The sequence below is a fragment of the Meles meles genome, chromosome 18 (assembly GCF_922984935.1).
Source record: "Meles meles chromosome 18, mMelMel3.1 paternal haplotype, whole genome shotgun sequence".
NCBI lineage: Eukaryota > Metazoa > Chordata > Mammalia > Carnivora > Mustelidae > Meles > Meles meles.
The window spans coordinates 2,450,273-2,475,441 of record NC_060083.1 but is presented as its reverse complement, the minus strand read 5'-3'; the positions used below and the strand labels follow the sequence as shown (position 1 = coordinate 2,475,441).

Sequence of the window (25,169 nt, the reverse complement as noted above, 5' to 3'; positions counted from 1 at the left end):
AATCACGAAAAGATCGTCTCGGAAGAATGCATACTGTGTCCTTTCATTTCTATAGAGTACAAAAGGAGACAAGACTAAATATCATATACATTTTTAATTTTTAATTTTTTTCTTTTTAGAGAGAGAGAGCATGTGAGCAGGGAGAGGCGGAGGGGATCAAGCAGGGTCCCCGTTGGCCTGACACGGGGCTCGATCTCACAACCCTGAGATCATGATCTGAGCCGAAATCAAGAGCCTGACACCCAGCCGCCCCAAGACTAAATATCTTATTATTTAGATATACAGGTACGTGTGATAAAGATTAGTGGGTTTGAGCCCCACATTGGGTGTAGAGATTAAAAAAAAAGAAAGATCAGCGCAAAAGTCGAGATGGTAGTTACCTCCTAGGAGGCCAGGATGATGTGAGGGAACAGCGGAGGAATTGATAAAACTTCATTCTTTAGCCTAGGTGGACATTCTTTTTATTATTATAACCCAAACACTACAAATCCATTATTACATCATTAGCATAACAATAGTTTAAAAAATCACTCTTACTGTAGTGGGGGGGTAGCCGGGGAGGAGGGGGAAGCGGAGAGTTCCTGGGACAGGCTTTTGCAACAGCTGGGACTCCCCCTAGTGCAATGGTCGGGGGAGAAGTTTAGGGCAACCAAGGTCATTGCTCCTCCCTTTGGCGTGAGCTCTACCTGCTGGCCGAGTGCTACTCACACCCACACCCAGATTCTTATCAGAAAAACGTGGACAGTAGTAGTGCCTGCCCTGTGGTGACCGATTATCTCACAAGAGTGGACGAGGTGTGGGTGCAAAGACCCGGGGGTTCCAAATGGACCAGGCTCCATCCCTCGCGGCTGACAAAATCCAAAGGCAGAGAGTCCAGTGGTGGTGAATCAAGAGAAGGGTTTATTTCAGTGAGGTCAACACCGCAAAGGCAGCAGACTAGCCCCTCGAAGACCGTCTCCCCGAAGTGGTGAAAATACCTCTGGGTTTATGTAGGAAAAGGAGGCGTGCGGGTAGGCGGCGAAAGTCAAATCCTGGATCACTGCCTTGGGGTCAGTCGTGGCCAGGGTCTTGCTGGCTTAGGAAGGTCCTTAGTGTTGGAGGGGGTAGTTTTCGGTTCCCGTGCTGGGGAGGTGGAATGGGGGGATGAGCCAAGAGCCAAGCTGGAAAGGAGCACCCAACGAGCAAGTCTGAGGTCAAAACGGAGGCAGCTGAAACCCTCCGTCAGCACAGTGTCTGGTCCTCAGTAAGCACTCAGGACCCCCACCGAGGGCTGCTCAGGAAGAGCGGATCTTTTTCTTTCTTTCTTTCTTTTTTAAAGATTTTACTTATTTATTTGACAGAGAGATATCACAAGCAGGGGGAGCGGCAGAGGGAGAGAGAGAAGCCGGCTCCCAGCTGAGCAGAAGCCCATGTGGGGCTCGATCCCGGGACTCTGGGATCATGACCTGAGCTGAAGGCAGAGGCTTAACCCACTGAGCCATCCAGGCGCCCCAAGGGGATGTTTTTCGAACTGAGAACCATCAGTCGGCTCACCAAATGCTTTGCCGGCCAGCCCTGTCTGCCCAGAACAGACTTCTTTCTCTAGCTGGCACAAAAACTAGCGGTCCCCCCTGAAAATGCTCAGGAAACAGAATTTACCACGGGCACCTAAGCGGGCGGGATCTCGGTACTGAGATAAAAATCACCAGGGAAAGAAATCAGGTCTGTCACAGGAGCTGAGAAATTTGGGTGCTCCTCCTGGGGGTTGAGAGAGAGGACAGAATGGGCCGTGCACCCGAATTTCCGACAACTACTTTTCCCGCTTGATGGGAGCTGGAGTGTCCGCGGCCCCCGGAAGCCTGAGGGTACAAAATGATGCCCCCACGAGCATTCACTCCCTGCGGCAGCTCCTACCTGATCGCTACCACACGGGGTCTCCTGCTCCCTGCTGGCCACAGGGGATTCTGCACACTCCTAGGAGCTCAAGGGTCCCTAATTCCTTGGGCTGGGGAGCAGGGCCAGGGACTGGTCACAGACAGATCATACCTGAAAAGCACGTTTGCGCACGAGGGCACCGTTATTTACTCTCTTCTGCTTCCATAGACTTCCAGCAATTCTGTCCCAAATTCTGTTCTCTCGATATCTCTCTGTCAAATAAATAAGGGACCTTTCCCTTCGGAAAAAAAGCAAATCAAACACACAATACCATTTTCAGATTCCATTGATGTATTTATTTTTATTTTTTATAGATATTTATTTATTAGCAGGAGGTAGGGGCGGAGGGAGAGGGAGAAGCAGACTCGCCACTGAGCAGGAAGCCTGACATGGGGCTCGATCCCAGGACCCTGGGATCATGACCTGAGCTGAAGGCAGAGGCTTAACTGACTGAGCCACCCAGGCGCCCCTCCAGATTTTTCTTTTCTTTTCTTTTCTTTTTTTAAATTCTATACAAATTTGCCCTGGTTTTTTGTGTCTTCCCCTTGGAGCTGAGTGTTGTGTGTGTCCCTCTTCCGTGAGCACATAAACGTACCGCATCTCTTCTCCACATCCTGAGTCACCAGAGACTTCATGGTGTTTGTTTTAGAGGGCCAACGCTAGAACCCCAAATGCCCACTTGACACAACTTTTAAAGGTCATGGTAAAATGTACAGAACTTAAATTTTTATCATTGTCACCATTTTTTAAAAATTTATTTATTTTTTTCAGCGTAACAGTATTCATTGTTTTTGTACCACACCCAGTGCTCCATGCAGTACGTGCCCTCCCTATTACCCACCACCTGGTTCCCCCAACCTCCTGCCCCCGCTCCTTCAAACCCTCAGGTTGTATTTCAGAGTCCATAGTCTCTCATGGTTCATCTCCCCTTCCAGTTTCCCTCAACTCCCTTCCCCTCTCCATCTCCCCATGTCCTCCATGTCATTTGTTATGCTTGTCACCATTTTTTTAAAAAGATTTTATTTATTTATTTGACAGAGAGAGATCACAAGCAGGCAGAGAGATGGGGGACGCAGGCTCCCTGCCGAGCAGAGAGCCCGATGTGGAGCTCGATCCCAGGACCCTGAGATCACGACCTGAGCCAAAGGCAGAGGCTTTAACCCACGGAGCCACCCAGGCGTCCCCATTGTCGCCATTTTTGAGTCAGTGTTCAGTGGCATTAGGTACATTGACGCTATTGTGACACCATCACCGTCATCCGCCTCCGGGATGCCTTCCATCTTCCCCGGTCGGAATGCTGTCCTTGGGTGCCTGGGCGGCTTGTTTGGTGGAGCAACTGCCTTCGGCTCAGGTCATGATGCCAGGAGTCCAGGGGTCGGTCCGTCCCGCATCCGGCTCCCAGCTCCATGGGGAGTCTGCTCCTCCCTCTGACCATCCCCCCTCTCATGCTCTCTCTCACTGTCTCTCTCTAAAATAAATAAATAAATAAAATCTTTTTTTTTAAAAAAGAAAGAAACTCTGTCCTCACTAAACTCCTTATTTCCTAGCACCGTTCTGCTTTCTGACTCTATGAATTGGGCTACTCTAGGCACAAAAATGCCCACTTCTGAGTTTCTCAGATGTGCTTTTGTATTGTGAATCTGCTGTCATAGTAAATATCTGCCATGGGCAAATTCCGAGTTCTTCACTTTATATTTTTCGCTTGTGCCCTAAAAATCTAGGAAGGGGACGCCTGGGTGGCTCAGTGGGTTAAAGCCTCTGCCTTCGGTTCAGGTCATGATTCAGGGTCCTGGGATCGAGCCCCACATCGGGCTCTCTGCTCAGCAGAGAGCCTGCTTCCCTTCCTCTCTCTCTGCCTGCCTCTCTATCTACTTGTGATCTCTGCCTGTCAAATAAATAAATAAAATCTTTAAAAAAATCTAGGAAGGTTTTTTTTATTGCAGTAAAATATACATAAGATTTACCATTTTAACTTTTTTTTTTACAAGATTTTATTAATTTATTTGACAGAGGGAGAGAGATCACAAGTAGGCAGAGAGAGGGGGAAGCAGGCTCCCTGCTGAGCAGAGAGCCCAATGAGGGGCTTGATCCCAGGACTCTGGGATCATGACCCAAGCTGAAGGCAAAGGCTTAACCCACTGAGCCACCCAGGCGCCCCCCATTTTCACTTTAAAAAAATATATTTTCTTTATTTACTTTTGCAAGAAAGAGAGTGTGAGTGAGGCTTGGGGAGGGAAGGGCAGAGAGAGAAGCAGCCTCCCTGCTGAGCGGGAAGCCAGATGCGGGCTTGATTCCAGGATCCCTGGATTTGGACTGAGCCGAAGGCAGACGCTTAACGGACTGAGGCACCCGGGTGCCCGCATTTTAACTCTTTACCTAATTCAGTGGCAGAAGTAACAACTGTGTCCACTGTCCATTACCAGAAGTTTTCCATCATCTAGAGGGCGACATTCTGTCTCCATTAAACAATAAGTCCCCATCTTCCACCCCAACACCCGCCAGCTCCTGGTAACCTCTATTCTACTTTCTGTTCCTATGAATTTGAATCCAGGAATAAGTTTAAGGTCATTTCTGCTCTGTTCTTACTTTAAGTAAGCTCTACGCCCAACGTGGGACTTGAACTCATGACCCTGAGATCAAGAGTCACACGTGCTCTACCAACTGAGCCAGCCAGGCTCCCCAGCGTCATTCCTGGTAGGGAAAGCTGCTCATGTTCATTCAGTTGAGTGTCTGCCTAGATTTCAGCTCAGGTCATGAAACCAGGATCCTGGAGCCTGGGATCCCTGCATTGGGCTCCCCGGCTGGGAGTCTGCTTCTCCCTCTGCCCCTCCCCACTCCACTCTCTCTCTGTCAAAAAAAAAAAAGGGGGGGGGAAAGCAAATAAAACTAGCATGAGAAGTCTCATTTGCTGCACTGGAAATGGAAAGTAATATCTACAAACAGAAGGGAAACTGCAACTCAGAGCCCAAAGTCCTATTCCTGGACAAAATGTCATTCATCTTTTGGGACTCAAGAAAGACCATCTTCGATACTCAAGGGCTCAATATATTGTCCGTGGATGCTAGCGAAGGAAAATACTCAAAGTTCTCTAGCCAATTGATAATTATATTAGAAAAGCGATCTCAATATCCGGTAGAGGAAGAGTGCAGTACTTGTAATAATTCATTTTTTTAAGGTTTTCTGGGTTGTTGTTAGATTGAGAGAGGGCACAAGTAAGGGGAAAGTCAGGCAGAGGGAGAAGGAGGCTCCCTGCTGGGCATGGATCAGACCAGAGCTGAAGGTTGAAAGCAAATGCAAGGTTTAAAGCTAAGATTTAAAACGGATGCAAATTAATGGATAGAATAAAGCACAACCATTCCAGGTTAGTAAGTGTAAATAAGCCCAATTCTTCTATTTAGAAAGCCAAAGACAACAGATTGAGTTGTTACAAACCCCCTATTAATGATTTGCATTGAAAAGTGTTAAAAAGGGGCCCCTGGGTGCCTCAGGTCCAGGTCGTGATCTCAGGGTCCTGGGATGGAGTCCTGCATCGGGTTCTCTGCTCGGCGGGGAGCCTGCTTCTCTCTCTCCCTCTGCTGCTTCCCCTGCTTGTTCTCCCTCTCTTTGAAAACAAAGTCATGGACAGATACAGATCATAAAAATACGAGTAAGAAGAGGTACCTGGGTGGCTCAGTCGGTTAAGCATCTGGTCCTGATCTCCGGGTCCTGGGATGGAGCCCTGCCTCAGGCTCTCGTACTCAGTGGGGAGTGTGCTTGTCCCTCTGTGCTCTTTCTCTAAACAAATAAATAAAAGTTTTTTTTAAAAAATACAGACAAAAGGAAAGCAGGAATGAGATATTGTCATCAGATAAAATTGAAATTAAGACCAGATACATGAAAAAGTTCAAAAAGTCTATCATTTAATAAGAACATGTAATACTGTATAACGTAACATGATATATTTTTCATACTTGTAAGTAAAATTAATAATGATCCATAATCTGTAAAGACAACCTGAGTCATAGATGTTTATGCACCAAACATGGATAATGAATAAATAATATTCATTTTCACAATTTAACTGAATTTCATTTAATTTGGCAAAAAAGCAGATCATCGAGGAATTGTATAATACAGTCCGTAAGGTTGATTTAACAGCAAGAACACTTTCTAATCTACAGAGAATATACACTTTATGTCCATAGAAATCAATTATGTACCTGGCCGTAAGGAATATGATGACAAATCTTAGGGGCGCCTGGGTGGCTCAGTGGATTGGGCCGCTGCCTTCGGCTCAGGTCATGATCTCAGGGTCCTGGGATCGAGCCCCGCATCGGGTTCTCTGCTCAGCAGGGAGCCTGCTTGCCCCTCTTTTTCTGCCTGCCTCTCTGCCTACTTGTGATCTCTCTCTCTGTCAAGTAAATAAATAAAATCTTAAAAAAAAAAGAATATGATGACAAATTTTAAAATCCCAGGAGATTCTGTAATTCAGAAACTTTAATTATAGCCCAATATAAATAGAAATTAACCACAGAATGGTTTTCTAAAATTTTGCTTGGGAATTAAGAAACAATTTCTCAGATCTAAGAGATAATCGAAATTATTAGGGCAAATACGTGAATTTAGCAAAGTCAGTGGATGCAAGGTCGGTATACCAAAACCCAACTGTTTTCTATATATTGGCAACAAACTATTGGAGAATGAATTTTTTTTTTGAAAAAAATTTTTTTTAAAGATTTTATTTTTTTGACAGATAGATCACAAGTAGGCAGAGAGGCAGGCAGAGAGAGAGGGGGAAGCAGGCTCCCCGCTGAGAGAGGGGGAAGCAGGCTCCCCGCTGAGCAGAGAGCCCGATGCGGGGCTCGATCCCAGGACCCTGAGATCATGACCTGAGCCGAAGGCAGAGGCTTAACCCACTGAGCCACTCAGGTGCCCCTGGAGAATGAAATTTTTAAAGACCATTTGTAACAGTATCAAAATATTTATGAACACATTTAGCAACAGATGTATTAAATCTACTACAAAACATTGTCGACAGAAATTAAGTAAGTATCTTTACTCTCATAAATGGAGACATACTCTTATGGACTGGAAGACAGTGTTGATAAGAAGTCAGTTCTTTCCGTGTTGGTCTGGAGATTCAATGCAGTTTCAATCCTGGATCCCAGCAGGCTTTTTCCTTATTTTTTTCTTTTTTAAGATTTTATTTTATTTATCTCTCTCTTAAAGATTTTATTTATTTGATAGAGAGAGATCACAAGTAGGCAGAGAGGCAGGCAGAGAGAGAGGAGAAAGCAAGCTCCCTGCCCAGCAGAGAGCGCAATGCAGGGCTTGATCCAGGACCTCGAAATCATGACCTGAGCCGAAGGCAGAGGCTTAACTCACTGAGCCACCCAGGCTCTTTTTAAAAAATATTTTTATTTTTATTCTCTTTATTTTATTCTCTTTTTAAAAAATATTTTTATTTATTTGAGAGAGTGGGAGGAGGGACAGAGGGAGAGGGAGAAGCCGACTCCTTGCTGAGCAGGGAGCCATCCCAGGATCATGACCTGAGCCTAAGGCAGATGCTTAACCAACTGAGCCACCCAGGCGCCCTTACTTATACCCTTTTACAGAGAGAGAGAGCACAAGCAAGGGCAGTGGCAGGCAGAGGGAGAGGGAGAAGCAGACTCCCTCATGAGCGTGGAGCTCGACCCCAGGACTCTGGGATCATGACCTGAGCCAAAGGCAGACGCTTAACTGTCTTAACCTCCACCCAGGTGGCCCTTTTCTTTTTTTGATATTCAAATATATAGGGGCACTTGGGCGGCTCAGTGGGTTAAAGCCTCTGCCTTTAGCTTAGGTCATGATCTCAGGGTCCTGGGATCGAGCCCAGCGACCCACTCCCTGCGTAGTGGGGAGTCGGTTTCTCTCTCTCCCTCTGCGCCGTCCACCTCATGTTCTCTCTCTCAAATAAATAAATAAAATCCTTAAAAAAATAAGCAGGTGTACGCCCGGGGGTGCCTGGGTGACTCCGTTTTTTGAGCATCAGATTCTTGGTTTAGGCTCAGGTCGTGATCTTAGGGTCCTCGGATGGAGCCCTGCGTCAGGCTGCCTGCTCAGCAGGGAATCTGTTTCTCTACCTCTCCCTTTGGCCCTCCTCCTGCTCGCTCTCTCTCTTAAATAAGTAAATAAAATCTTTTTTTTTTTTTTTTTTTTTTTTTAAGATGTGTGCCTGGGACAGTCTGACTCTAGGAATGAAGCAGACTTGATTCAATCAGGGAGTGATTAAAATAATAGGAAAGGCAGTTGGTCTCCCTCCAGATGAGTAGTAGTGAGAGAATAAAAATTAAAGGAACAAAGTTAGGAATATTTAAAGAATTGAGTGATTTTCATAGGAGTATGGTTGATAGCAGAGTATCAAGCAGATTTTTTTCTAGAAATTAACAGCTGATTCTTTTTTTTTAAGATTTTATTTATTTATTTGAGAGAGAAAGAGAGCGAGAGCATGAGACTGGGTGAGTGGCAGAGGGAGAAACAGACTCCCCACTGAGCAGGGAGCCCGATGCGAGACTTGATCCCTGGACTCCAGGATCATGACCTGAGCTGGAGGCAGCTGCTCACCTGCCTTCAGCTGAGCCACCCAGGCGCCCCTCACAGCTGGTTCTGTACTTTATCTGGAAATGCACAGGACTGGGACTGTGGTGAGTGCCTGAGTGGCTCAGTTGGTTAAGCATCTGCCTTGGGCTCAGGTCATGATCCCAAGATTCTGGGATCAAGTTCTGCATCGGGCTCCCTCCTCAGTGGGGAGTCTGTTTCTCCCTTTGTCTCTACCTGCCGCTCTCCCTGCTTGTGCTCTTGGGCTCTCTCTGACAAACGAATAAATAAAATCTTCCAAAAAAAAAAAAAAAAAAGCTTAAGGTTTGGAAAAAAAAAGAAAAAAAGAAAACGCACAGGACTTAGAAAGTCTAAGGCAATCTCAAAGAAGAACAAATCTGGAGGGCTTACTGGGATTCCAAGACTAAGCAAGCTAAATAAGACAGAGTGGTCAGTGTAAGAAAAGGTAAGTAGGTATCTACTGGATATCTATATGAAAGTAAGATGAATCTGGCCTCTGCCTCACACTAGATACAAAAATTAATTTGAGATAGATCATACACTTAAGTACAAAAGCTTCTAGAAGAAAATATAAGAGAAATTCTTCATGACCTTTGGGGTAGGAGATTTTTCCTTTTAATGTGACATGAAAAACACTAACCTAAAATAAAAACATCTCCACTCATCAAAAGATATTAGAGGGAAAAGGAAAGCCACAACTGGGAGTGTATATTCTAAATATATACGTATGGCAAAGACCTCTTATCCAGACATGAAAAATTCCTATGTATCAAACAACCCAGGTTATAAAATGGGCTAATTCTCAGAGGAGTGTCTGTCAACAGGCACTTTACAAAAGAAGCTATCCCAAGCTTCACGTCTCTACAGGTCAAGGACATGCAAAGAATACCACAAGGAGATATCACTAGACACACAGCAGAAAGGCTACACTTAAAAAGTCTGACAAGGGGTGCGCGGGTGGCTCAGTCGGTTAAGTGTCTGCCTTTGGCTCAAGTCATGATCCCGGGATAGAGTCTCACATCGGGATCCCTGCTCAGTGGGGAGAGCCTGCTTCTCCCTCTGCCTGCCGCTTCTCCCTCTGCCTGCCGCTTCTCCCTCTGCCTGCCGCTTCTCCCTCTGCCTGCCGCTTCTCCCTCTGCCTGCCGCTTCTCCCTCTGCCTGCCGCTCCTGCTGCTTCTGCTCGCTCTCCCACAAATAAAAAAATAAATAAGTAACATCTTAAAAAGACTGACGATGCCCAGTGTTGCGAGGGTGTGGCGCAACCACCACTCACACACCCATTGCTAGCCGAGTATAAAATGGTACAGGCACTGTGCAAAACTGTTGGGCGATCCTTATACAAATATAATCCGTGACCCAGCAGCTCTACTCCCGAGTGTATACTGGAATGAGTTCACAAAAAGACTTCTACACGAAAGTAAACAGCAGCTTTATTCATAGTTGTCCCCAAGCTGGAAACAACCCAAATGTCCCTCAACAGGAGAATAAACTGTTTGTATTTATTAATCAAATATTACATAGTGACTAAGAAACAATCGGCACACAGAACAATAGGGATGTCTCAAGAACATTATGCTGAGTGAAAGATGTGAAACGAGCTTTTTTTAAAGGATTTTATTTTTATTTATTCATGAGAGACAGAGGCAGAGGGAGAAGCAGGCTCCCCACCCCCAGCAGAAAGTCGAGAGAGTCAAGAGAGATCCCCAAACCCTGGGATCATGACCTGAGCCAAAGGCAGACACTTAACTGAGCCACCCAGGCACACCCAAATAAGCTGTTTATTTTTATTTTTTAAAAAGATTTTATTTATTTATTTGACAGACAGAGATCACAAGTAGGCGGAGAGGCAGGCAGAGGGGGGCGGGAAGCAGGCTCCCCGCTGAGCAGAGAGCCCGATGTGGCCTTGATCCCAGAACCCTGAGATCATGACCCGAGCGGAAGGAAGAGGCTTAACCCACTGAGCCACCCAGGCGCCCAACAAGCTGTTTTTATTTTTTTTTCTATTTTTTTTTAAAGATTTTTTATTTATTTATTTGACAGAGAGAGCGATCACAAGTAGGCAGAGAAGCAGGCAGAGAGAGAGGAGGAAGCAGGCTCCCTGCTGAGCAGAGAGCCTGAGGCGGGGCCCTGGGATCATGACCTGAGCCTAAGGCAGCAGCTTAATCCACTGAGCCACCCAGGTGCCCCAAGCTGTTTTTAAATAAAGTTCAAAAATAGGTAAAATTAGCCTATAGGATAGAAGTCAGGATAGTGATCCTGTTTTCTCTGGAGCCCTGGCAACGTTCTAGGTTTGAACTGGTGGTGGCTACACAGGCTTTGCTTTCAAAACATGCGTGTTTGGGGGCATTTGCGGGGCTTTGGTCCTGATCTCTGGGTCTGGGATAGAACCCTGAGTTGGCCTCTCTGCTCAGCAGGGAGTCTGCTTCTTCTGCTGCCCCTCCCCCCCCCCACTCTTTCTCATTCGCTCTCAAATTTTTAAAAATGTGCATTTTGGGGCACCTGGGTGGCTCAGTCGTTAAGTGTCTGCCTTCAGCTCAGGTCCTGATCCCAGGACCCCGAGATCAAGCCCTGCATCTGGCTCCCTGCTCAGTGGGGGCCCTGCTTCCCCTTCTCCCACTCCCCCTGCTTGTGTTCCCTCTCTCACTGTGTCTGTCAAATAAATAAATAAAATCTTTTTAAAAACATGCATTTTGCTTTATGTAAACTGTCTACACCTTCAATAAAGAAAACAGGAAAAACAAACTACAGATCGTCTAGAAATTTTTAAGAAAAAACAATTCATATGAAACACTAATGGACACAGCTTTAGCCATACTCAGAGGAAGATCCATACTCATTAATCCTGTGATTACCAAAAAAAATACTAAAAATAAAGAAAGTGTACTTAATCCAATAAACTATTAAACCAATAAGATAAGCAAAAATAGCGTTTAAATAGAGGAAAGTTGAAAGTAAGGAAGCATAAAATGAAACAGTAGAAAAGCAAATAAAAGAAAATGTGATTTCTTTGAAGGTACGAATAACATAGAGCAACGAACAGGTTTTGAAAATACCTGGGTTCCATCAGCCGTTCTTGTGATTTTTGTCTCGAAACTTCCGTGCTGCGTTCCCATAGCAATGGAACTTGGTGAGGTTCTTTCATTTCTTACATGTTAAAGAATCTGTTGGACATGGAAATCCTCAAGCCACGGTTTTATGATCTGGTAAGAGAGACCAAGAGGTACAGCAGATTTCAGCTGCCACGTGTGTGGCAGAGAGCAGGTGCCTGGCCTTTCACGCACGTTCGTACACTTCAGGGGCACGACGGCTCCCCTAAGGTAGGTCCTGCCCTCGTCTTGGAGACGAAGTTAACCCAGCCTGGCCGCTCGGGGTGCGGCTGTGAAATCAGGGCTGACCCTGGGCTCCGCAGACCAGGAAGGTAGGAAGAAGCGCTCTGGATTCAGAGGCGACGGAGGCGCCTCCGCAGGTGCCCGTGGGCTCTGGGTGTCGGGAGCGGGGGCCGGAGGCGCGGTCCCGGCAGGCCTGCGCGGCGCAGCGGGCAGGTGCAGGCCCCGAGACGCGCGCGCGCGGGCGAGCTGGGTCTGTTGTTCGCAGCCCGGCGGCAGCCAGGTGCGGCGGGCGCGGGTGCAGCGCCCCCTGGGCGGGCCGGTTGGCTGGCGGGCGGGGGCGCGCGCGGGGCGGCTCGGGGGCGCGCGCGGGGCGGCGGGGACGCGCGGGCGCTGAGGCCTGCGCGCCCGGCTGCGGGAGCCATGCGGCGGGCGAGGAGCAGCGCGGCGGCCAAGCCACGCGGGCAGAAGCGGCCCGGGGCCTCCGGGACCGCCGGGGCCCCCGCGGCCGCCCCCTCGGCCTCCAGCGCCAGCCGCGCCCGGCGCTCCACGGGTCAGGCCGGGGGCGCCAGCCGGGCGGCGGCGAGGCAGCCGTCGGCGAAGAGGCGGCCGAGGCAGTCGTCGCCGCGGGCCCAGGAGGCGGGCCCCGGGCAGCCGCCACCCGAGCTGCCGCCGCCGCCGCCGCCCCCCGCCCCCGCGGCCGCCGCTCTGCCCGACCTGGGCGACCAGCGGGAGCGCTGGGAGACGTTCCAGAAGCGGCAGAGGCTCACCTTCGAGGGCGCCGCCAAGCTGCTGCTGGACACCTTGTGAGTGCGGCCGGGCGCGGGAGCCGGCGCCACGCGGGCCCCCTCGGTGCGGGAGCGGCTGTCGCGCGGGCCGGGCCGGCTTTCCCACTCCGCTTCTTTCCCGCACGGGCCCGACGCGTGGCCCCGCGGGCGCCCCGGGCGCGCCCCTCATTCGCGCGGCCGCGTGCCTCGGCTTGGTGCGGCCCTGGACCGGACAGGGCGCTGCGCCCCGGGAGCGTGTGGAGAGCCGCGCCGCGTCCTGGGACACAAAGGGTCTGTCCCGGGGACAGCCATCGTGCTTGGGACGCTGTCCCTCCTCCGGGCGCGCCGAGGGCGCGGGGGCCTTTCTCAGTGAGCGGAAGCCAAACCCCTCGACTTTGCGCCTACCTGAGTCGCTTTTTATATTTGCGCACGTGTTCTTGTGCAGAGTGGGTGGGAGGGCGAGGTGGCGAGAGGGGGAGAAAAGCTCCAGTAGTTTTGGACCCACCGGGAGGCGAGATCCGGTTATTGTTCCCGGCGCTCCCTCGGGGGGAGCGGGAGTGCGGGGGAGGGGGCAGCGGTCCCGGGAGAAGCGCGCGCAGAGATGCTCGGTGCTCGGAGCCGCGGCGCGGTACCCGGGGCAGGGGGAGGGGAGGCCTCGGTTCTCTGCCGGGTGGTGCTCCGGGGTGGCTCGCCTTCCTTCGCCCCCAGCTGTGCTCCTGCCGGAGAAGGACCTCCATCCAGATCTTAGATGGCCAGGGGAGGATTTCAGGGTGTCTGCGGGATGTTCGAAATGAGCTATTAACTCTGGCAAGGGCCGCCCTCTTTTCTCCACATGTGACAGCATCTAGATCCCTGCCCTGTGGAACAGTTGTGCTACAGAGAAATATTTTAGTGCCCCAATAATCTATCTCTGCGCCCATTCTTTTGTGAATTCCAAAGGGCGATCAAAACCACAGGAAAAAAACAAAAAAACCCGAGGATAACCCAACACTTGCATAACAACCTGAGGGTAACTCCTCTTCTCGAGCAAAAACGTTCCTTTGTCCTTAATCCGGAAGAAGTTCTCTTAGGATGAGTCTTCTCGGAGATAGAATACTTGGTTTCCTGTGAGCTTCACTTTCTGATTTATCTTGGGGTAGGGGCTGAACGTTTTTTTATATTCATCATTAAATATGTTTGAGCCTCTGTGGTGAGCCGCCAGTTGTAGGTGGTATAAAGATTCTCAGAAATGTAAAACTCGAATTTGAAGTAAATTCCGACTTTAAAACAAACTTGATAAATGGTCAAGAAAGAGATTTTTACATGATAAAACACATTTTATATGATAAAAGACAAGATTTTCTTTTGAACCTATCAGATTGGCGTGAGTGCATACATTTATTTAAATAACCAACCAGAGCTCACTCGCTCAACTTCTATGCAAAAAGAATGTATAACTCTGCACTGTTTTTGTTGTTGTTATTGTATAGAAAGAAGTCTGGAGGATTATATAGGTAGTAGTTAACTGTGGATCCCTCCGGGTGTTAAGATTATCAGAGACTTTCCTTTTTAACATCATCAAATATTGTAATGTTCTAATTTTTTTTTACAACGAGCATTATTTGTGTATGCAGAAAAGATTTTAAATACATCAAGGAAACCGATTCAACTTGGAAGGAAACGGGGAAAAACATTCAGTCTTAATAATCCAAAAAATGCAAATTAAATTGGCTTCAAGCTATTTTTCTGGTAATCATTGCTTGAGCGGGTGCGGTGAAATGTTCTCTCATTACTGAGAAGCTTCAGCCCTTTTGGAGGTCAGTTTGACATTTTTCAAACTTAATAATGTTCCACTAAGGGTCTGGCTTATATGTTTTAAGAGGATTAAAATAGCGTGTAATGTGTGCGTATCGCTCTGTAAAGAGCCTTGTTTATGCAGAATCCTGGAGGGGAATATAGCAAAATTCCAAGAGCCTTTCTCAGAAGGCTTTTCCAAACCACCAGACTCAGGGCCCCTTGTCTTACTTTTTCATAACAGCCTGCGCTGCCTTTATCACAGTCCCTTAAAGATTGCTTGGGTCATTTGTTTGGTGACTGCATGAGGTTGGTAAGGCCAGGAACCACGTGTGCTGTGCCCTGTTTACTGCTCGCTCTCCTGTGCCTAGCTCCGAAAACCTCTGAGTCGGTTTTTGACATGTAAATTGCAACGTGTAAGTCGTAGGCTTAGGTCCTTCATCCAACTCCCATTTCCCATGTCTCTGGCATGTTTTCTTTCTCACCACTTAACGGAATATGAGAAATAGAAAAAAGAGAGGTCAGAGAAAAGGCTCTGAATCCTTTCTTTTATTTATTTCTATTATTTATTTAATTGCCAGTCCCGCCTCTGAAGCGAAATACGTGGAAGGGGCTGTCGTATAGACAAGACTTTGGTCCCATCTTGCTTCCTTCTAACAAGGAGGGAGAGAAGAAGCAGGAGCCGGGCGCCGAGGTCCTGCCCGAATGTTCAGAAATGCTTATCTTTCTGATTTTTTTTTTTCTTCTGGGTTTCATTTAGCGAGTACCAGGGCCTGGTGAAACACACGGGAGGTTGCCACTGTGGAGCTGTTCGCTTCGAAGTCTGGGCCTCGGCCGACTTGCACATCTTCGACTGCAAGTGAGTGTTTCTCTCCCCAAGTTGCTGGGAAGGACTTCTTAGTTCAAACAGGGTCGCCTCAAGCAGCATCTGGGAGTCAGGGTACCGGTGAAACAGCATCGGGGAGCTGATCATTGTTGGCGTCAGGTGACAGGGACATAAGTGTTCATTGTTCTTTTTTTCCCCCTCCTTTTGTATGTGCTGGATGTGTTCAGTAATAAGATTTTTTAAAACATTGGGGGGGGGGCTAAAAATAACTTGGCCTGCTGTGTGTGTGTGTGTGTGTGTGTGTGTGAAAGAGAGCATTTCTACAGCAGAGGCCCCCCCGGGGACGCAGAGTAGGGTCCCCCAGCTTCTGCCACTCAGCGTCACCCCAGACCATACCGTTGGTGGGTTGACGGGGAGTGGTGGTCGCTGGACATAGGTCAGTCTGGGTACTGAACGGGAAGCCTTGGGTGGACACAGTCTTCCTAGGGATCCAGAGTTGGGCGCAGGTAAAGGGGAAATGAGCGGAGGGTGTGCATCCCGGGGAGCTTACCATGTTCCAGGCCCTCTGGCTCTGTTCTGGATGAGGCAGATGGTTCTGCCAGGATCTGTGGAGGGTTGCCTTTGAGCGCTTTCCCAGGCGTTGTGATAGAACAAGGACAGTGACTTCTGAACCAATAGTTAGCATACGACTCACGATTCACCAGGATCCAGTCCTGTTAGAGAACTCTGTATGAAGTCGGGAATTTTGGTCAAGGCGGCCTGAGAAGGGGGTTTAGATTTCATCCCAAAAGTGATAATTTGGAGGGCCCATGTGACTCGGAGCTCGGCTTTCTGTGATTACGGAGGTGGGAAGCGGGAAACAACGGAAGCTTCCTTGTGCGTTTTGGTGTGGGTATCCCAGAGGCCTCAGACCGTAGCTGTGCCTGATCCTTGTTTTGTAAGAATCCAGCAGTTCCCTTCGCTGTGATAAACTGGGGAGGGGGGGGGCAGCAGGGATGTGGTTGCGATGGTTTTCCCAGGGCTGCGTGGCTTCGCCTGTCCATCCACCTGGGCTCCCCCTTCCCCAAATGGCGCCAAAAGGGGCTTCCCCTCCGCAGTGGGCCGCCTCTCCAGACAGGCTGGGCGGGGCCCCATTGGAGCTTTTGATGCTGTTCACAGCCTTGGAATTCCTCTGTCTTTTGTAGCTGCAGCATTTGCAAGAAGAAACAGAATAGACACTTCATTGTCCCGGCTTCTCGCTTCAAGCTCCTGAAGGTTAGTGCTGAGAGCAGGCGGGAGGAGTCCCTGGCTTCTGGCAGGTGCCCCGGGGCGGGGGAGAGGGCCTGTGTGTGTGCAGGCGGCAGGGAGCAGAGCGGGACCTCTTCCTCGATTGTCCTTGTCATCCGGGTTTCATGCGTGTTTCTGCAAGGTCATGTTATTTCCCCCCCTATATGTTTTCGAGGCATATTTGATAGTACTGTGGAAACATCAAAAGACAATCAAAAAATAATATGATCACTCAAATCCAATCTACCAAAAGTAACCACTGATTTATTTGGGTATCTATCCTTGTGCATTATTTTCTACCTGGTAAATGCAGCTAAATAATAATAATGATGACATTGTATATGTCATTATCAGAGTAGGATTTTGTCTTTCGTTCTGTTCTATGACCGACTTTTATTATTTCCCAATGAAGAATATATGACTTAAAATCTTTTTAATGGTGAATTCAAAATTTTCTTGAGGTGCAGCTGACATGTAACATTACTAGTCTTAGGGGTACATCAAAATGATTCAATATTGTATATATTACAAAATGATCAGCACAATTAAGTCTAGTTTGATACCAAATGTAATTAATTATAAAATAATTTTTTTTCTTGTGATGAGGACTTTTTTTTTTTTAGATTTTATTTATTTATTTGACAGAGAATGAGATCACAAGCAGGCAGAGAGGCAGGCAGAGAGAGAGGGGGGAGTAGGATCCCCACCCAGCACAGAGCCCAATCTGGGGCTCGATCCCAGGACCCTGAGATCATGACCCGAGCCGAAGGCAGAGGCTTAACCCACTGAGCCACCCAGGCACCCACCCATTTTATTTTTAAAGACTTTATTTATTTGAGAGAAAGAGCTAGCGGAAGAGAGCACACAAGTGGGGGGAGGGCAGAGGGAGAGGGAGAAGCAGGCTCCCTACTGAGTAAGGATTCTGATGTGGGACTGGCTCCCAGGACCCTGGGATCATGACCTGAGCCTAAGGCAGACACTTAACTGACTGAGCCACCCAGGCACCCCTCCATGCCATTTTATAACTGAAAGTTTATACCTTTTGATCTCCTTCACCCATTTTGCCCCCATCCCCACTGGTCTGGCATTAAAATGGTGAATTTCATGGCATGTGAATTATATCTCAATTTTTAAAAATCAAGTGCATGTCTAATGCCAATAATGAATACTAAGAAACTGAGATTAAAACCGTGGTGCCATTTCTTTCTTTGTTTTTTTTTTTTTTTTTTTTTTTAAAGATTTTATTTATTTATTTGATAGACAGCGAGAGAGGAAACACAAGCAGGGGGAGTGGGAGAGGGAGAAGTAGGCTTCCCGCCAAGCAGGGACCCCGATGTGGGGCTCGATCCCAGGACTCTGGGATCATGACCTGAGCCGAAGGCAGATGGTTAATGACAGCCACCCAGGCATCCTACCATTGTACCATTTCAAGAAATGCAAAGAAAATTAAATACGTAGGTGTTCAACTAACAAAACATGTCCTTGATCTCTGTACTGAATATTACGGGAAGCCGAGGAAGTTACTGAAGAAGAACTTAATGAGTGGATAGATACCATGTGTCTATAGACTGGGAACCCAACACAGTATTGATGTTTGTTCCCCCCAAACTGTTTATGGGTTTAATACAATTTCTACCAAAATCCCAGGAAGGCTTTTGTAGACATATACAAGATTACTATACATTTTTTTTAAAGACTTATTATTTATTTATTTGAGAGAGAGGGAGAGGGAGGGAATCTCAAGCAGGGCTCCCTGCTGAGCGTGGAGCCCGAGGTGGAGCTCGATCCCATGACCCTGAGATCATGACCTGAGCTGAAACCAAGAGCCAGTTGCTTAACCGACTGAGCCATCCAGGTGCCCCAAGATTACTGTAAAATTCATTTGGAAATACACAGGCCCCCAAATAGCTAAATTAATGTCCGCGGAGAACAATGAAGTGGGAGAAACTAACTGCACTCGGTATGGAAGCTTCTTCCGTGGACATGGTCATCGAGGGAGTGGTCACTTGGTCAGAGAGAGATGTGGATCCGTAGAAGAGAATCGAGGTGCGGTGGTAGACTCACTGCAGTTAGCTCAAATTACGTTTCAAAGCTCCTGTTTCCTTGTTGATTTTCTGTCTGGGTGATCTACCCATCGATGGAAGTAGGGGTTAACGCACCCTGGTGTTACTGTATTACTGTCTGTTTCTTGAGTTTTCTTAATGGTTGCCTGATGGATCTAGGTGCCCCCACTTTGGGTGCATTATTTACAACTGTTACATCCTCTTTTTTTTTTTTTTTTTAAGATTTTATTTATTTATTTGACAGAGAGAGAGCACAAGTAACCAGAGCAGCAGGCGGTGGGGGGGCGGGGGGAGCAAGCTCCCTGCTGAGCGGAGAGCCTGATGCGGGGCTCGATCCCAGGACCCTGAGATCATGACCTGAGCTGAAGGCAGACGCTTAACCCACTGAGCCACCCGGGCGCCCCCGTTACATCCTCTTGTCGGATTGTTCCCTTGTCCTTACGTAGCGTCCTTCGTCTCTCCTTAACGGTATTTGTTTTCAGGTCTGTTTGGTCTGATGTCAGCTTTGCTCTCCCCGCTTTCCTTTTGCCTCCATTTGCACGGTCAGTGTTTTTCCATCCCTTTACTTTCCGTCTGCATCTGTCTTTAGGTCTGCAGTGAATCTCTCATAGGCAGCATATTGATGGGTCTTGCTGATTAAAAAAATCGTAACTTTATTATTCCGGGGAGTTTTCTTGTGCTTGGCACAGATTTTGAAAGGTGCAAAAGGGAACCTTCCCTCCGTTGTCCCTCAGTCCCCAGATCTTCCTCCTGCACCATCATTTCCTAATTTATTTATGCTCTTATTCCTGTACTTGCAGCATTTTTTTTTTTTAGCATATTTTCTCATGTGAATGGACCAGAAGCAGTTTGCTCTGTTTGAACTTCTAGGTCGGGTGCCATTTTTTTCCCCAATTATAAAAAACACTGCGATGAATCTCTCTGTGCATAAATCTCTAATAATTTAGAAGTTATTTCGTTCGGGTCAATTTTTTTAGAAATAAAATTGCTGGTCAAAGAATACAAGCTTTGGGGGCGCCTGGGTGGCCCAGTCGGTGAAGCGTCTTCCTTTGTCTTGAATTGTGATCCTGGGGTCCTGGGATCCAGCCTCGCATCCTGCTCCCTACTCAGCGGGGAGCCTGCTTCTCCCTCTGCTGCTCCCCCTGCTTGTGCTCTCGCTGTCTCTGACAAATGAATAAAATCGAAAAAAGAAAAGGCTTTTGGTACACTGTCGCTAATATGGGGCGGGCTGGTCTATGGTGGGTTCCCCGGGCCCCCACTGTGGCGCGACGCGCTTCGCTGTGCCCTTGCTGTGATGCTGTGTTTCCACGTCTGTCTCCTCCGTGAAATCGCTGCGGTCTCCGAGTGCCGTCTTCTGTCGCGTCTGACCAGCTCCCGGCCTCGCAGGTTAGCCCCTAACTGAGTGAAGGAAGGCGTGAGTCCTGGTCTCTCCTACTGAGTGAGATTGAATCCTGGACACTTGGGGCCACCTCGTCTCCTTTTCTTGATCGTCTGCCTGTTGATCCTTTGTGTGGGTGCCTGGCAGACGAGGGGGACCCTTGGGCCGCACGCTGGCCCCATATTCCCCATAAAGCCAGAGGATGCCGGTGTGTTCTGCTCAGAAGCGTGCTAGAGGCTGTGACCCAGTCCAGCTTCGCCCCGAGCGCCCGTGACGACCGATGGTTCCTGAAGGTGCCACCACGTACAGCCTTCAGCTCTTGGGTCTCGGAATTGGTACTTTTTTCCCATTTTTCCCTCCTTGGGCCTGCTCATCAGTACATTCTCCTGGTGCCGTACGGCACCGTCCGTGGCCCCAGCCTGTCGAAGGGGTGTTTTTATGTGTTTTTGTTTTTTTAGCTTTTTTTTTTTTTAAAGATTTTATTTATTTATTTGACAGACAGAGATCCCAAGTAGGCAGAGAGGCAGGCAGAGAGAGGAGGAAGCAGGCTCCCTGCTGAGCAGAGAGCCCGACACGGGGCTTGATCCCAGGACCCCGAGATCATGACCTGAGCTGAAGGCAGAGGCTTTAACCCACTGAGCCACCCAGGTGCCCCTGCTTTAGCGTTTTAAAAGCTGGCTTGGCTGCAGTGTGGGGAGGTAGCCACGGAGACAGGTAGGCGGCTAGGAGGTTGCTGGGGTGGCCAGGTGACAGGCGATGGGAACGTGGACTCGGGTGGTGGACACGGAGATGGAGAGAAAATAGATAATCGCGATTTATTTTAGAGTGGCTCTAGACCTTCAGTGAGTGCATGATCACGTGGACGGCGTGTTAGGGGCCCCGCTCCAGATTCTCTGCGTCTGGGAGGGGGACCGCGAGAAAAAGAAAAGATTTTATTTATTTTTAGAGAGAGCAAGTTGGACGGGGCAGGAGAGCGAGAGAGAATGTCAAGCAGACTCCGCACTGTGCGTGGAGCCCGACATGGGGTTTGATCTCACGACCCTGAGTCATGACCTGAGCCGAAACCAAGAGTCGGGCGCTCACCAGACTGAGCCACCAGGCGCCCCGAACTGTCTCAATCTTTTTAAAAGTTTCAGAGTGTCCCAGTTTCGTGAGTGCCCACCATTGCGTTGACCAGTCTTCTATTGATGGCTGTTTCCAGTTTTTCCCAATCTTTAGCCTTGTTCTGAACAGTGCTGGAATATCTGTATTCATGTCACTGGACACGTATGAGGTTTGATCGTAGGATAAACTCCTAGAAGTGGAATTGCCGTGTTAAAGGAGGTGTACATTTTCAAACGCTGGTAGATGTTGCCGAATTCTACCAGTTTATGTTCCTACGGTATTGGAGAGCGTATTGTTTGTCCCACTGTTTTTTATTTGTGTCCTCCTGACAGTGAGAAAAAAAACCTCATTGCCGTTTCTGGGTGTGCCTCTCATTTCGTAGGTGAAAGAGTGACTTGTTTTCCTTCTTCTCTGTCATTTTGCCCAGGTTCCCATTTATCTTCTCCATTAAGGAAATGAGCCTTGTGACCGTGATGTCTGGCAAATATTCTTTTTTTTTTTTTAAAGATTTTATTTATTTATTTGACAGAGAGAGCGGGAGAGGGAACAGAAGCAGGGGGAGTGGGAGAGGGAGAAGCAGGCCTCCCGCCGAGCAGGGAGCCCGATGCAGGGCCTGATCCCAGGACCCTGAGATTGCGACCTGTGCCACGCAGGCGCCGGTCTAGCAAATACTGTTTTCCTTGTTTGTCCTTTGTAACGTGAATTCAAGTCCAGTCAATAGTTGTCTTCAGATCCTGGGCAGGGCTGTTCGGGGACATGAAGAGACCATCGCCAGGGTCAGTCTCCCCTCTGAGGCCTAGGAGGCAGGCGTTTTCCTTTTCACTCCCTGGCGTGGACAGGGCGCGCTGCCTTGCCACGGAGCTGAGACAGCTGGAGGCTGAGTTGTCCTGTGTGCACTTGACTAAGACAAACCCCGGGCCTCTGTGCTCCGGCCTGAGGTGGCTCTGGGCAGTGTGGGCGGGTCCCTGTCCTTGCGATGCCTCTGTCTGCGTGGGAGACTGGACATGTCCTCATAACCCGGAGAGCCCTGCAGAAGGGCGTCCCCTCCCCATGGAGCCTTTGAAAAGACTGGATTTTTTTATGAAAAAAAAAGAAAAAGAAAAGAGAAAGAATTTCTTTGCAAAAGGGAACATCTCTTTCGCCCGATCCCCCGCAGGGAGCCGAGAGCATAACCACTTACACGTTCAACACACACAAAGCTCAGCACACCTTCTGTAAGAGATGCGGCGTCCAGAGTTTCTACACTCCGCGCTCCAACCCCGGAGGCTTCGGTGAGTGAAGGAAGCCGGCTGCCCGTGCCGTGGGGGGACACGGGGACACCTGCGGCTGCCCTGGGTTCATTTGCCAGTTGCTAGGCTGGGCGCTGGCCTATCCCGCTTGCCTCTTGCTTGGCCGGGCCCGTGGACTGGGGGTCTCAGAAGCACATGGCTATTCAGCAACGCTCTTTTCCAGATGGGTTAGAAGATTGGCTCTGGTCACCCATCCAGATCCTGTCTTCATTTGCTGGTCCCTGGGGGGGACCATGGGGGGACCATGATGGGGGTAGACATGATGGAGGAGAGGGGAGGGGCCTGCTTAGGGGGGAGGGGCAGGGTGGCGGGGGAGGGGATTTTCACCCCGAGGTTGGTTCAGAGAGTGGGGAGAACTGACAATGGTGTGAAAAAAGATTCCATTTAAAAAAATTTTTTTTTCAGTTTGCTTAAAACGTAAACAGTGAGAATCCCCAAGCCCCTCCTCATCAGGTCCAACTTGGATCTCAGTCCAGTAAACAGCCCCGAGATGGTTGTTCAGAATGACACCAGTTGCGGTGTGAAAAGAGATAGTCGAGAAATCCTGCTTCTTTTTTTTTTTTTTTTAAAGATTTTATATGTTTATTGTCAGAGACAGAGCACAAGCAGGGGGAGCCGCAGGCAGAGGGAGAAGCAGATTCCCCGCTGAGCAGGGAGCCCGATGCCGGACTCGATCCCAGGACCCCAGGATCATGACCTGAGCTGAAGGCAGACGTGTAACCAACTGAGCCACCCAGGTGTCCCCCCAAAATTTTTTAAAGCAGTCTCTACAACCAGCGTAGGACTTGAACTCACGACCCTGAGATCAAGAGTTGCGTGCTCCGTGGCCTGAGCCAGCCAAGCGCCCCCATCCCCCTCCCCATTTCTTTAGCAGCTCCTCTGGGTTCCTCATCCGCCACGTGGAGAGGCCTTCCTGCCTGCCTTAAGACTCAAGAAAGGCTTTTGGAAAGCAGAAAATCCTATAAAGCCGGGCAGGTGTTTAGTACTTAGAAAGTTTTATCAAAACCCTGGACAGGGCCGGTGAACTCGTCACAATGCCAGTCTGAGGTTGTTCTAGGCTTGGATCTTGGTACTGTGTGCTCTCAGCGTGGTACCGAGTGCTCTCCAGCCCTGGCATCCCCGGCTTAGGAAGTCTGACCCTCCCCACAAGCCAGGAAGGAAAGGGAACCGGGAGGCTGCCGTCGCAGGGTCATAAGCTTGAACAGTGATCGCCGCTGGTGCTCGCGGGTATGGGTTTGTCTGCGAGCCAGGCCAGTACCCGCTCTCGTTCACACCCCGGACCTTTCTCTGTGTCTCCTCCCCCAGGAATCGCTCCCCATTGCCTGGATGAGGGCACCGTGCGGAGTGTGGTCATCGAGGAGTTCAACGGGACCGATTGGGAAAAGGCCATGAAGGAGCACAAGACCATCAAGAACATGTCTAAGGAGTGAGCTCCTGCTTCTCCCTTCCCGACCAGGAGGAACCGTGGGAGCCAGCCGCCGTGCTGGCCCCGCCGCGGGCCGGTGGTGCCCATGAGTGTGGCTGACCCAGGCTGCGGGTCCCGACAGCCCGCGGCTACCCTGATCTCTGCAGTTTGCTCAGCCACCAGCTTCTTTAGGCAGCTCTTCGTCCTTCCAGCCCCGATTTTGATGTAGGCTAGTCATCCTTTCTCTTCTCAACTTTTGTGTGATCTTTTAGAAAAATAAATATTTTTAACATGAAAACAGTCACTGTGGTTTGTTATTTTCCCCGCTGCTTTGATTTTTGTCCTGAGCCCAGGCATTTCGTCTCGGATGTTTATCCACCGCTGCTACAACGTGTGCGACCAGGGGCCCCTGGGTGGCTCAGTGGGTTAAAGCCTCTGCCTTGGGCTCAGGTCATGATCCCAGAGTCCTGGGATTGAGCCCCGCATCGGGAAACTCTGCTCAGCGGGGAGCCTGTCACACCCGCCCCCCCCCCCCCCCGCCGCCTGCCTCTCTGCCTCCTTGTGATGTCTGTCTGTCAAATAAATAAATTAAAAAAAATTCTTTAAAAAAATGCATGCGATCAAACTGGCGGGGAGAGATGAGAAGACAAATAGTTATGAAACACCTGTAAGATTGTGCATGGTCGAAAGCCATGAGTTGTAAAGATGAGAGCTCTAGGAGTTCGGAGGAGAGAGAGGGCTGGGTGAGAGAGAACGGGGGGACTACCACTGGAGTCTGTTTTTTTTCTTTACAATTTTATTTATTTGACAGAGACACAGCGAGAGAGGGACCACAAGCAGAGGGAGTGGGAGAGGGAGAAGCGGATGCGGGTCTCAATCCCAGGATCCTGGGATCATGACCTGAGCCGAAGGCAGACGCCCAGTGGACCAAGCCGCCCAGGCACCCCCCACCGTAACCATCTATGACTGTCCAGTTGAACGGTGTTGACTTCATTCACACTTGGGCAGCCAACTTCCAGAACTCTCCGTCTTCCAGAACTATCTCTACACCCATTAAACAACAACCTGGAGTCTATTTTCGAATGAGGCAACATTTGGGAAGGTCGAATGGAAAAGTAACTGTGAACAGTGGTCAGGGCCCCGAGTAAAGCCGGACTGGACGGGAGCCTTCCGATGGGAGGAAGCAGTAGAAGAGATCAGACAAATAATGTTGGAGGCCGGACTGTGGACAGTCTTGGATATTAAGCTCAGGAATTTGTCCTTTATTTTACAGGTTTTGGGGAGGCCCCAAATGGCTTTGAACAGGACGAGGAACACCTGGCCCGTTACGGAGTCTTTTGACGGGTTCCCCTGTGCTGCCCCCCCAAACCTTGCTCCCCATTGCTGCTAATTCCCAGAGCATTCCTTTCGCTCCCAAACACTGAGTGTGTACGTAATGGCACGTGCTTAATAAACACTCGCTCTTTGTTCAGGGACACGGAT

At 49.1% G+C, this 25,169-nt stretch overlaps 1 protein-coding gene and 1 long non-coding RNA gene across 2 annotated transcripts; one reads left to right on the top strand and one right to left on the bottom strand.

Annotated features, from left to right (window-relative positions):
* Positions 1 to 81: 81 nt before the first annotated feature.
* On the bottom strand, positions 82 to 5,635 carry LOC123929240. Its single transcript, XR_006815909.1, has 3 exons — positions 5,575 to 5,635; positions 2,026 to 2,152; positions 82 to 1,122 (listed from the first exon to the last, which is right to left on the bottom strand). It is a non-coding gene; the product is annotated as an uncharacterized LOC123929240 (long non-coding RNA).
* A 6,545-nt stretch (positions 5,636 to 12,180) lies between these two features.
* CENPV (centromere protein V) lies at positions 12,181 to 23,984 on the top strand. The gene is made up of 5 exons (XM_045984670.1): positions 12,181 to 12,622; positions 15,117 to 15,215; positions 16,367 to 16,436; positions 22,150 to 22,264; positions 23,588 to 23,984. The coding sequence occupies exons 1-5, from the start codon at positions 12,240 to 12,242 to the stop codon at positions 23,710 to 23,712; spliced, it is 792 nt and encodes a 263-aa protein (XP_045840626.1). The 5' UTR covers positions 12,181 to 12,239; the 3' UTR covers positions 23,713 to 23,984.
* The last annotated feature ends 1,185 nt before the right edge of the window (positions 23,985 to 25,169 follow it).

Coding starts and splice junctions, on each gene's coding strand:
- CENPV (XM_045984670.1), top strand. CDS start 12,240: ATGCGGCGGGCGAGGAGCAGCGCGGCGGCCAAGCCACGCGGGCAGAAG. Junction 16,437..22,149: donor CTCGCTTCAAGCTCCTGAAG/GTTAGTGCTGAG, acceptor GATCCCCCGCAG/GGAGCCGAGAGCATAACCAC. Junction 22,265..23,587: donor CTCCAACCCCGGAGGCTTCG/GTGAGTGAAGGA, acceptor CTCCTCCCCCAG/GAATCGCTCCCCATTGCCTG.